The 12,662-nt window shown below is 45.1% G+C and overlaps 1 protein-coding gene and 1 long non-coding RNA gene across 22 annotated transcripts in view; one reads left to right on the top strand and one right to left on the bottom strand.

The window, feature by feature from the left end:
* COX16 (cytochrome c oxidase assembly factor COX16) overlaps positions 1-12,662 on the top strand; it is a 64,027-nt gene that overhangs the window by 21,926 nt on the left and 29,439 nt on the right. For 3 of the 21 annotated variants that reach the window (XM_089322194.1, XM_089322203.1, XM_089322204.1), the window contains one exon: positions 2,089-2,959. The exons of 16 other annotated variants lie outside the window; for them this stretch is intronic. In XM_089322194.1, coding sequence (XP_089178320.1) covers positions 2,089-2,223 — 135 coding nt within the window. In that variant the 3' untranslated portion in view covers positions 2,224-2,959. Of the gene's footprint in view, positions 1-2,088; positions 2,960-2,984; positions 3,035-12,662 lie in introns of those variants that run through there. 2 more of the 21 variants (XR_016226537.1, XR_016226542.1) reach the window with 1 other exon arrangement.
* LOC149120086 (uncharacterized) lies at positions 7,890-11,346 on the bottom strand. The gene is made up of 2 exons (XR_016226547.1): positions 10,570-11,346; positions 7,890-8,160 (listed from the first exon to the last, which is right to left on the bottom strand). It is a non-coding gene; the product is annotated as an uncharacterized LOC149120086 (long non-coding RNA).

Here is a 12,662-nt window from a genome sequence, read left to right as displayed (position 1 = left end):
GGGGCAATAATATGCATGGAGTTGTCGACTCCTGTGATGACGGTCCCTTCTGGGAAACCTCCTAAATGGTGCACCTGAGACTTTTCTTGAGATGTCCTTCTTTTAAAAAAAAATTATGTCTATGGTGGTTTAACTTCCTTTGTTTTTTCTCCATCTTCTTATTCTCGTTCTTTTTTTTTAGCAAGTAAATTTTTAAAGATTTACTTGAAAAAAAAAAAAAGATTTATTTGAAGTGCAAAGTGACAGGAGAGAGAGAAGAGAAATTTTCCATTCACTGATTCACTCCCCCCATACCTGCAACAGCCACAGCTGGGCCAGGACAAAGCCAGGAGGCAGGAACTCCATCCACGTCTCCCACATGAATGTCAGAAAGCCAAGTACTTGGGCTGTTATCTGCTGCCCTCCAGAAGTGTTAGTAGGAAGCAGGATAGGAAGTGGAAGTGGGACTCCATACTAGGCAGCCTGATATGGGATGTGGGCACCCTAAGCCATGGCTTAACCAACATTGCTATAATGCCTGTTTTTTCCATCATAGATTTGCCTGTAAGTAAATAATGCTGCATAAACAATTCTTTGTATTAATGAAAACCTTTTGGTATTGGGATCCATGTTTTAAAACTTTTTGAAGAGCTTGTTTGAGTCTGAAAAATCTGCTAAGCCCTCTGCTGTGAATTTTCTTTTGAATTCCTCTTTTTCTTCTACAATTTCCTTTTCCTGTTGCCCCATCTTCATCTATGTGTACTTGTTCTAGTTCCAACAACTCCTCATTAGGCAATTCCTCAGGAACCATCTGTAGGCGCTCCCTAATGCCATGCTTATCCACACCCAGTGCATTGCTTGCCGTCTCAACCACAGCCTTGGTGGTTTTTGCAAGCTCCTCATCCTTGGCAAATCCTTTGCAGTTGTGGATGGGCCTCTTGGGTGTTTTCTATATGCCATTCGTACACTCCTTGTTGGCATCACCCCAAGCCCAAGCAAAGCTCTAAGTATCACAGTCCTTCCCAAATGTCTTCTCAGGGTCTTCGTCAGTTGCAGGAATAGCCTGGTCAATGGTCCTCCTCAGGTGATAGGCCTTAAAAATATCTATAACTCTTTGATCCATTGGTTGGATCAAAGAGGTGGCATTTGGAGGGAGAAACACTACTTTGATTTAGAGATGAAAGTCATCAATAGAAACAATACATGTGGGAACATTATCAAGAGTAAGCAAAATAGGGGCCAGCGTTGTGTCATAGCAGCTAAATACATTGCCTGCAACACCAGCATGCCATCTGGGCACCAGTTTATGTCCAGATACTCCCATTTCCAATCTACCTCCCTATTAATGGCCTGGGAAAATCAGTGGAATATGGCCCATGCTTGGCCCCTGCCATCCACACAGGAGACATGGATGAAGCTCCCAGCTCCTGGCTTCAACCTGACACAGCCCTGGCTGTTGCAGCCATTTGGTGGAATGAACCAGCGAGTGGAAGACCTCTCTGTCTTTCCCTCTCTGTAACTCTGACTTTCAAATAAATAAATAAATCTCTAAAAGAAAAAAAAGAATAAGCAAAATATTGAAAGATGTAATATTCTCCAAACAGTACTTCTCCTCCATTTTGCGGGCATAGCAATTTCAGAAGGGTCTCTTGACTTCCTAATGCAGCTTTAGTGCGTTGGCAGGATGCATGCATTGATGCTTGAGGGCCCTGAGGATCTCTCTGTGTGGGATCACAATAGGTTTGATTTTGTAGTCTGCAACACAATCTTGCAGCAAGTTTGTGATCCTCCGCTTGAAAGCCTTGAAAGCTGGCATTGACTTGGCCTCCTTATGGACGAAAGTCCTTTGAGGCATCTGTTTCAGAATAGGGAGCTTTTGTCCTCAGGGAAGACTTGCTCTGGCCAAGTAATTTTCTTCCACAATCAGCTTCCTAGAGTTACCAAAAATTCTTTAGCTGCCTTCACTTTGGCACTCACAGATTCACCACTCACTTTTACAGTATGTAATGAATAACTTCTCAAATAGTTTAGACCGAAACTCGTAGTAAATTCAGAATAGTCTGTCCAGTCTTTTCTTTCAACCTCAACAACAGATTTTTTTTTTTTCAGGCTGTGATATCATCACACCGAGAGGGATTTCGTTCTGTGTCTGGTCTTGAAGTCATTAGAAGTTTCCCCACACCTGATGGAGGCCCTTCTCAATGTTTGTTAGCCTCGTTGCTTTCAATAACACAGATCTTCTAACAGCTCCCACCACTTTGTTCTTGGTTTTCAGGATCATAACTGTTCCAGAAAGGTACATGTCTCACTGGCAAGCAATAACTGGTTTTCTCCTTCCTGTTCCTTAATCAATTTTAATTTCATTTCCAGCTCCATCACTCAGTATGGCCTCTTCTGACTGGTAACATTAGCAATTGATTTTGTATATGTAGGAGCCATGATGAACAACACAAGATTAAATTAAAAAAACACAAGAGAAAATTATTTGACCAAGAGGTGCAGGAAATATGAGATGTATGAGGCTGCTGCTGGTGTAATGTGGCAAACTGTTTTACAGTAAACCTGTTTTATATATAAATAGAAGTAGTATATTATAAAATAATAGTGTATGGTAGAATAAATACATAGACAAATAAGAGTTTTTTTATCAAGTATTATGTACTTTACATAACTGTATGTGTTATTCTTTTGTAAGACTGGTTGTCAGTAGATTTGTTTACACCAACATCACCACAAACTCACAACATCACACACAAAACACACACATTATTAATGGCCACAGTGTCAATGGGCAATAGGAACTTCTCGGCTCCATTATTATCTTAAGGGACAACCCTCATACATGCAACCCATTGTCCACCAAAATGTGGTTAGGCAGTGCATATCATTCTATTTGTCAGTATCTTTTAGATATTAAAATTCATTTAATGTTTTAAAAAACTATAAATATATATAAAGTTTAAGCAAATGGATGACAATATCAATTTGTACTGTCTTTTTTAAAGGCAATTTTAACTTTGTGGGAGACTTCCTCTTCAAAGATATCTGACTTCGAGTAAGTGTTGCCTCTCCTAACCAAGTACTAACCAGGCCCAACCCTGCTTAGCTTCCAAGAGCAGACAAGATCAGGCATGTTCAGGGAGGTGCGGCCTTAGATGGTGTTGCCTCTCTAGATGAAGTACAAAACGCTTTGTGGATATGGTTGTTCCACAAACACCTGTTATCTGAGTTGTTGCTGTGTTCAGGACATCATGTGAGATACTTGGGACTGGCATCCAGGTTTACATCCTAGAAAGGGGAAAAGAGGTCAGAGAAGGGACTGACTTATATTTAGTGACATTCAGAATCTTGGCCAGAACCTAAAGTGTGGAAGCACATTGGGAGCTTCCTTATTTGCAGCTGGACGGAGGGAGAAGAAATAGTGCTCCGACCCCACTGGTCATCTTCGTAAGTGGCGTTAGCCTAGGACTGGATGTTTCATGGGATGGAAAGAATATGGATGAGGAGTGGACACTGTGGCATGGCAGGTGAAGCTTCTGCACCCCACATCAGAGTGCTGATTCAAGTCTTACCCCTTGCTTTTGATCCAGCTTCCTACTAAAATACCTGGGAAGGCAGCAGAGGGTGGCCTGAGTACTTGAGTTCCTGCCCGCCATGTGAGACAGCGGATGGTGTTCTTGGCCTGGCCTAGGCTTGGCTGTTGTGGACATTCGGGGAGTGGACCAGTGGATGGGAGATATTCATTCTCTCTCTCTCCCTCTCCCTCTCTCTCTCCTTCTCCCTCTCCTTTCCTCTCCATCACTCTGTCTTTCAAATAAATAAGTCTTTTTTAAAAAAATAATAGGGCTGAGTGTTAGCATGTCACTTGACACATGAGGCCTAAATAGCTGGACTGTTGGGAAATGGAAAGGTTGGATGGATGTGACCAACCTGTTGCCTCCCTCTGGACTTCATTTTCTCTGTCTGTGCAGAGGAAGGTAGGGTACTAGACACTTACAGGGTGGCATGGAATCTGCTAAGACTGTGTGATCCTCACTGGTAGGGGATGTTTAAGTGCCCTCTCCCCTTCTCCCCTCTCTCTGCCATAACACAAAAGATGGTGGTTTCTGAGCTGAATGGTGTGAAGGTCTTTTTCCTCTTTTTTCCAAGGTCCTCACAAGGAATTAATGTATCAGTTTAAGACATTGATTAGCCTGCGCCGTGGCTCACTAGGCTAATTCTCCACCTGCAGCGCTGGCACCCCGGGTTCTAGTCCCGGTCGGGGTGCCGGATTCTGTCCCGGTTGCCCCTCTTCCAGGCCAGCTCTCTGCTGTGGCCAGGGAGTGCAGTGGAGGATGGCCCAAGTGCTTGGGCCCTGCACCCGCATAGGAGACCAGGAGGAAGCACCTGGCTCCTGTCTTCAGATCGGCGCAGCGCGCCGGTCATAGCAGCCATTTCGGGGGTGAACCAATGGAAGGAAGACCTTTCTCTCTCTTTCTCTCTCACTAACTCTGCCTGTCAAAAAAAAATTTTTTTTTAAAAAGTCAATACATTGATTATTGATATCTTTTTTTTTTTTTTTTCATTTTTATGGGATGCTAGCACCACAGGCAGGGCCTTTAGCCCTCTATGCCACAGCTCCAACCCCCCCTCCCTTTTCATTTTTAGAAAAGATTTATTTATTTGAAAGGCAGAGTTACTCAAAGAGAGGAAGAGACAGAGATCTTCCATCATCTGGTTTAGTCTCCACGTGGCTGCAGTGGCTGGGACTGGGTCAAACTGAAGCCAGGAGCCCAGAACTCTATCCAGGTCTTCCACATGGGTGGCAGGGGCTCAAAGACTTTGGCCATGTATTGCTTTCCCCAGGTGCATTAGCAGGGAGCTGGATCAGAAACAAAGCAGCTGGGATTTGAAGCAGCACCCATATGGGATGTTGGTATTATAGGCAGCAGCTTAACCTGCTGAGCCACAATGCAGGCCATTCCAGCCAGCACTGGTATCTTGTTGTTGACAGTCCGTAGGAGCATTTCAATTTACAATGCACTTGATTGGTTGTATTCTACCATTGTCTTTCAGCTCCTCATTCCAAAGGGGGAAAAAGTTAACTCCAACACAAAGTATTAGTAATCAATGTAAAATTTACTGAAGATTTCTTAGGGAAGAGAGGAGATAGCTTATTCTGCACCACACAACAAGCGACTCAAGAAATCCCTTTTTCAAACTTCTCTTCCTCACTAAGTACTCTGCAGAGCCATGCCACTCATGGATGCCCCATCCTCTGCTTGCCTGGCCATCTCCCTGTGCCGGGTCCCAGGTCATCCTGTGTCCCCTGGTCCTGAATCTTCTCCTGCTCATAACCAGTCTCACCTCAAGTCACTCTTCTCCTGGTCCCCTCCTCAAAGTCCGTTACTTACATGTGCACAGCAATTGAACGTTTCCTCAGCTCCTATAAACCTGCATAGCATCCTCATATCCTCTGCTAACAAGCTCATTTCTTTTCTTTTTTTTTTTTTAATTTTTTAAACTATTTATTTATTTGAAAGTCAGAGTTACACAGAGAGGAGAGTCAGAGAGAGAGGTCTTCCATCCGATGGTTCACTCCCCAATTGGCCGCAACGGCCGGAGCTGCACCGATCCGAAGCCAGGAGCCAGGAGCTTCCCCCAGGTCTCCCATGCAGGTGCAGGGGCCCAAGGACTTCGGCCATCTTCCACTGACAAGCTCATTTCTGTTACAGGAAGCGACTCCATACCATGATGATGAAAATTGCATTACATAAGTTAAATATAAAGGCATTGTTTTGGAAAGTTATTTCACTGCTTGGTGCTTCAGTTTCCTCATATGGAAATAGGAACAATCATTAGTAACAGCATCTTAAGGTTGAGTTAATTATGTAAACCTAAAATAATGACTGGTATAGAGAATGTACTGGATGAGTGTTAGCTATTATTAGTAGTACAAGATAGGAAAGGATAATTAGTAACAAAAATATTCTTATCAAAGTGTCACACCTAAAACAGTATTGTGACAACTTGGCTCAGTTAGTAGCAATTAATTCTATGTGGAAAGAGCTATCTTAATGATCTTGTATGTCTCTTCTCTATAAAAGCAGAATCCAGTGAAAAATGCAAACTGGTAGACCAGAACTGGACTCAGCTCTATAACTTCCAAATTGTGTAATCTTTTTTTTAAAGATTTATTTATCTATTTGAAAGACAGAGCCACAAAGAGGCAGAGGCAGAGAGAGAGAGAGAGAGGTCTTCCATCCACTGGGTCACTCCCCAAATAGCAACAGCCAGAGCTATGCCAATCCGAAGCAAGGAGCCAAGAGCTTCTTCCTGGTCTCCCACATGGGTGCAGGGGCCCAAGGACCTGGGCCATCTTCTACTGTGTTCCCAGGCCATAGCAGAGAGCTGGATCAGAAGTGGAGCAGCCAGGAGTCAACTGGCACCCATATGGGATGCCGGCACTGCAGGCAGTGACCTCACCCACTGTGCCACAGTGCTGGCCCCATAAATTGTGTCATCTTACACCAATTGCATAACCTCTTTGAGCTCAATGAGCTCATCTGGAAATTGGAGTTTTGTGATTTTTTCTGTTCATATGATTCACATGGAACTCAGTGAAGAGGCAGGAAGGAAAACATAGCTAATAAAGGAGTGATTATCATTAGCACATGAAAATAACTTGCCTACAGATGTTAGATATTCTTTCCTAAAGATACTGCTTCAACTAATTCAGTTTTTAAAAGATTTCTCTACCTTTTGAATCTTAAACCCATGTTTGGCCTGTTGGCAACATCAGTGGAATAATAAGAGTGAACAAAAATATTCTACAATGTAACTTTCAATTGGATGATATTTGAGTGAGTCTTTAGATTATGAGAGTGCTTGAAGAGTCATGCTGTGACCACCAGAGGGCGCACTAAAACCACGTAGTATCGAGTTTTGTTGCTGGTGGACTTGGAGAAGGGCCAGCTTTTGTGCAGGGTAGCGCCCTGGCAGCGAGGGTGGCGGAGGCTCACCAAGAAGGCTCCTGGCTTTTTCTCTCTATTCTTCCTCGGACTCGGAAGCGGTTTGTTCTTGGCCTGGAAGACCACTTTGGCTGCTCAGGTACTGAATCCTCTTTGTGCAGCAGCTGAGGCCTGCAGCCCGGCAGATCCACAAGAACGCTAGATTCAAAAACAGAAGCCGAATCAGCAGCTGCTTGGAGAACTGCAAACCACCCGAGTCCACTGGGATCTACCCTCATCTTTCCACCATTTCTTCCTGCCCTCACGCCTCTTGCCCACCTCTCCAACTCCTCAAAAGCTCCTTTTTCCTCGCCCTGGCATATTGGTGATGACAAGAGAGCAGGCCTCTTCTGCATCAGATGCCTCTAGGCAGTAATATCAAATCCTCTTTCTGGTCCCTTGGACCACCTGCTCCACAAACTCCTCATCACTTCCCCCCCCCCCCACACACACGGATGCACCAGCCAATCCCTCCATCGTGGTTAGTGCATGGGAAGGGGCCGTCTGTGACAGCAGTCCGGGGGCAGCTGTGAGGCCTTCCCTCAGTATATGTGGCGTCTGCCTCCATGCTTAGGATGCAGTGTCTTTGCAAACAGCATTTCCTTTGACCTGGGAGTCTCTTTTGGGTGAATCAGAATCAGTTTTTCTTATGTGTTGGGTGAGTTGGTTTTTTGTGTGTGGGGGGGGGAAAAAAAGCCAAACTCCAAAGCTTAAAACCAGGCACCAGGCACCAGGCACTGTGTGAGAGGAGAGTTTCAACTTTCAGAAATCCCAGAACTTTGCTGCAAAAGCCCCAGCGTAAGATTCTTTAAGGTTTTTTTGGGGATTAAAAAAAAAAAAAAAAAGATGAAAGCTAGATGATGGAAAGATAGATGATTGATCAGTAGATAAGTAGAAGATGATAGATAGAGATCCTGCATCTGCTGGGTTGCTGCTCAAATGCCCACAAACGGCCAGGACAAAGCCAGGAGCCAGGAACTCAGTCCAGGTCTCTGGTGTGGGTGGCAGGGACCCAACGTCTTGGGCCATCACTTGCTGCCTCCAGGAGCCCATGAGCAGGAAACTGAATCAGGAGTGGAGCTGAGACTTGAATCCAAGCACTTCTGATATGGGATGCTGCTTTCCCAAGCAGTGTCTTCATTGGCATGCCAAGCGCCTGCCATCTTGTTTGGTGATATTTCTGACAGAGGACCTGGGGAAGCAGACTAATTAGATTGTAGTATAATGCTTTATAAAAACACAGGGAAAAAAAATCTTGACAAAACCTTTATTACTAGCTATTTGGATTTTACAACAGTCGGAAGGCACAAACTGTCCCATGGGAGGCCTTATTTTCTCCACCTAGTCTTCTGCTTCTCTCCCATCAAACTAGGGCAAGAAACCATCACATTTGTCACCCATTTTCCTCTCTTCTTTTGCTAAGCTCTGTTAACTGCTTTTACTGTGAGCTGCTTCTGACGTTCTGGTGTGTGAGGACCCGACTTGGCCTGTATCGATAGCCAGGTGCTATACCATTTCATGGCACATTTCTTTTCTTTTTTTTTTTTTTTAAGATTCATTTATTTATTTGAAAGTCAGAGTTACACAGAGAGAGAGGGAGAGGGAGAGGGAGAGGGAGAGGGAGAGGGAGAGAGAGAGGTCTTCCATCCACTGGTTCACTACCCAAATGGCCGCAACGGCCGGAGCTGAGCCAATCCGAAGCCAGAAGCCAGGAGCTTCTTCTGGGTCTCCCATGTGGGTACAGGGGCCCAAGGACTTGAGTCATCTTCTACTGCTTTCCCAGGCCACAGCAGAGAGCTGGATTGGAAGAGGAGCAGCCGGGTCTCGAACCGGCGCCCATATGGAATGCCTGTGCTTCAGGCCAGGGCATTAACCCACTGTGCCACAGTGCCGTCCCTTCATGGCACATTTCTGTAATACAAAATGCTACTCCTTAAAATTCACTATAAAAAAATCTAGGTTCATCATCAATTTCCAGTAGCTAATAAGCTCCACCCCTACAACTGATTCAGGGCCTACATTTACTCAAGGGGGAGAGATTTACAGAATGTGAAATTGAGAAAGAAGCTTAAAGGTTACCTATCCTTGATTAAGACTCTCATTTTATAGGAGAATACAAGGCCAGAGAAGCAAGATGAGTTACTCAAGGCCACACAGCTGGTAAATGGAAGTCTCTGGACTGAAATCCAGCTATCCTGATTGCCAGATAAAGACAGCCCTGGTTCATCCTCAGGCTAAGGGGTACAGGAGCCAGCTGTGATAGTCTGCATGTTTCAATTTGTGATTGTGGGTAGGAACACAAGTCCGCTGAGAGCAGGTACAACGTCTTTGGCGTTTTGAACAGTGCTTGGCAAATGCATGCTAAAATATTTATTGGTTGACTGGGTGTATGTGTGTGAATAGCAAGAGGGGTGTAGCCATATGTACAGTATTACCCATGACTCACAAAATCAGGCAAGTCTTGGACACATAGGTATCTGGGAGTACGTGTGTCCACTGGGCGTGAAGCCTGGTGAGGGGAGGGAGTGCCTGTGTGTGAATGATGTCTGTAAGCACCAGGTGTTTTGAGAATCCAGTCTATGGCCAGCGCCACGGCTCACTAGGCTAATCCTCCGCCTGCGGCACCGGCACCATGGGTTCTAGTCCCAGCTGGGGCACTGGATTCTGTCCCGGTTGCTCCTCTTCCGGTCCAGCTCTCTGCTGTGGAGTGCAGTGGAGGATGGCCCTGGTCCTTGGGCCCTGCACTCTCATGGGAGACCAGGAAGAAGCACCTGGCTCCTGGCTTCAGATTGGCGCAGTGAGCCAGCCACAGTGGCCATTAGGGGGGTGAACCAACGGAAGGAAGACCTTTATCTCTGCCTCTCTCTCACTGTCTAACTCTGCCTGTCAAAAATAAATAAATAAATAAATAAATAAGAAAAAAAGAAAAAAAAAAGAGAGAGAGAATCCAGTCTGTGACCTTGGCCTTAGATTTAACTTCTTTGGGCTCCGTGATGGGTAATTTCATGGATTAAAGAATTCCTAGAATCCTGGAAAAGAGTTCTGTAGGATTTATATTGGAGATTTTTTTCAAATGAAATTTGTGTGTGTTTAAGTAGAAAGACCTGGCCTCAGTGTGGGTGGCACCATCAGTTGTCTGGGAGAATCTGGACTGGGTAAACACAGAAAGCAAATTGGTCTCTGTGAGCTGAGACATGCTGGACTCCTGCCTTGGACGTCAGTTGCTGGTCTTTGGACTCCAGGACTTAGACCCACAGCCCCCTTGCTGGCCTTCCGGCTCTTGGCCTTGAGCTGAGTTACACATCAGCCCTGGTTCTGAGCCTGTGGACAGGACTGAGCCATAGCCTCTCACCTAAAGGGAACCTGTCATGGGACTTCTCAGCCACCATAATCCCTTAAGCCAATTCCCTTCATAAACCCACCTGCGTAGACCTGTATCCACGTCCCATCGATTCTGTCTTTCTAAAGAACACTGACTGATGCTGGTCCTGCTTCCTTATCTTCCTTAACATTAAGTACCTAGAGTAACTCACTGGGGATTATTCCAGATCTGTATCAGACCACAGGCCTGAGCAGGGAATGGATTTCATAGGAAGGTCACCTTGTCTTGCAGTGTGTATATTGGGGAGAGTTCCTCTTGGAACAAATAGTGCGTAGAAGGCCAGCGTTCCCACTCCTTAGCTTCCAGCGCATCTGGCTTTATTCCCAAATGCTAAGCCTCATTTCACCCGTTCCTGTTTGTGAGCTCATTCTCTGGAATGAGAACTTGGAAGAGAGATACAGGACTCAGTTTGAATTGCGTTGTCGCTAGTAGAACAATCTTGATATAACCGGTGTTTAAATTCTCAGCACCTAATTGGCCATTTATTGCATTTCATTTCCTATTCCAGCCCTTACAGAGTAAAATCAAAGTAGTAAAGTGCTGTATCCATTTTTTTCTTCTCTGATCTGTATCAAGTATTACCCCCCGAAAAAGAACTGGTTTCTGAAATGTCATACTGCTCTCCCCTGACCACTTACCGCCAGTTGTTAATACATCTGCCCTTAGGCCAGTGCCGTGGTTCACTAGGCTAATCCTCGGCCTGTGGCGCTGGCACCCTGGGTTCTAGTCCCGGTCAGGGCGCCGGATTCTGTTCTGGTTGCTCCTCTTCCAGTCCAGCTCTCTGCTGTGGCCCAGGAGTACGGTGGAGGATGGCCCAAGTCCTTGGGCCCTGCACCCACATGGGAGACCAGGAGGAAGCACCTGGCTCCTGGCTTCGGATCAGTGCAGTGCTCCTGCCGCAGCGGCCATTCGGGGATGAACCAACGGAAAAGGAAGATCTTTCTCTCTGTCTCTCTCTCTCACTGTCCACTCTGCCTGTCAAAAAAAAAAAAAAAATACATCTGCCCCATAACAGCTGTATCAGATAGAGAGTGCCAGTGTTGGGGTAGAGAGACTAGAAGAAGGGAACCAGCATAGAATAGCTCTTCACCTTTAGGTATTAAGTTCCTGGCACTTGACACATTTCCTAATTGCAAGAAATATCCAGATACCTGCTTCCAATACCTGAGAGCAGGCTTGGCCTGGGCCTGTGACCCCTGAAACAAGGAACTAATTCACTGTGGCTGGAGAGCATCTTTGGTGTTGAGCCAGATTATAATGTGTTTCTCTAGAAAGGAGAATTAACCTGTGTTAAAGTCTTTGAGAAATAAACACCAGATGAATGGTAAGAACAGCTACTCTGACTAGCCATGATAAACTGAATGTTGTGTGGTAATGTGTTCATTTAATTTCTCTTTGATCTTCTCAACTAGTGGATTTCAGACTTAAATTCAGGTTAGAGTTCTGTATTATATGTTGCAATGCATGAAAATACAGCTGAGCACTGGGGATTAGATGCTTAATGGACACAATTAGTGGGAAAATAAGTTCTATGATGAAAGAAAAAATACTAGGAATGCAAGTATTTAGTCTGAGGCTGGTTGGGATGAGGATGACTTATATATAGCCCGCAGCTGTGGGAATTTTGCGAAGCAACTGCTGATCAGATTTTTTTTGTATCATTTAGTAAGCTGCAAAGTGAATTATTGACAATAAAGCAGTATCATTCCTGAACTGGAAACTACCAGTCAGGCAGACAAAGGGTCTTCTGTCATAGACAGAATTCCAGCAGAGAAGAGATGGTGAGGATTAGTTAATGCAATATTGAGTGACTGTTAAAAGCCAAGCAACAATCTACTGTTCAGAATATAACAGTTTAGAGAAAGACAAAGAATGCAGAGGGAGAGATCCCCTGTCCACTGGCTCACTCCTCAGATGGCCGCAATGACCAGAGCTGGGCCAGTCCAAAGCCAGTAGCCAGGAGCTCCATCCGGGTCTCCCAGATGACAGCAGGGGCCCAAGCATCCAGGCTATCCTCTGCTGCCCTCCCAGGTGCAGCAGCAGGGAGCTGAATCAGAAGTAGAGCAGCCAGGACTCAAACTGGTGCCCAAATGGGACGCCAGCATCACAGGCAGCAGCCTAACCTACTACACCACAACACCAGACCCCAGAATACAACAGTTTAGAAATAGGAGAAGATCCTACCCTCATGGACCTTAAATTCTCATGGAGAGATGTAGACATTCAGTAATAAGTAAGTATATAAGTAAATTAGATGCTATTTTATAAAGTGGCATAGGTCAGCAAAAGAGGTAGAGTTTTAAAAGTTAGCT

Source organism: Oryctolagus cuniculus, chromosome 20 (assembly GCF_051225735.1).
Source record: "Oryctolagus cuniculus isolate XC-2025 breed Fujian yellow rabbit chromosome 20, ASM5122573v1, whole genome shotgun sequence".
Classification (NCBI taxonomy): domain Eukaryota; kingdom Metazoa; phylum Chordata; class Mammalia; order Lagomorpha; family Leporidae; genus Oryctolagus; species Oryctolagus cuniculus.
Note: the sequence above shows the minus strand (reverse complement) of the source record. Positions and strands in the feature narration are given on the sequence as shown.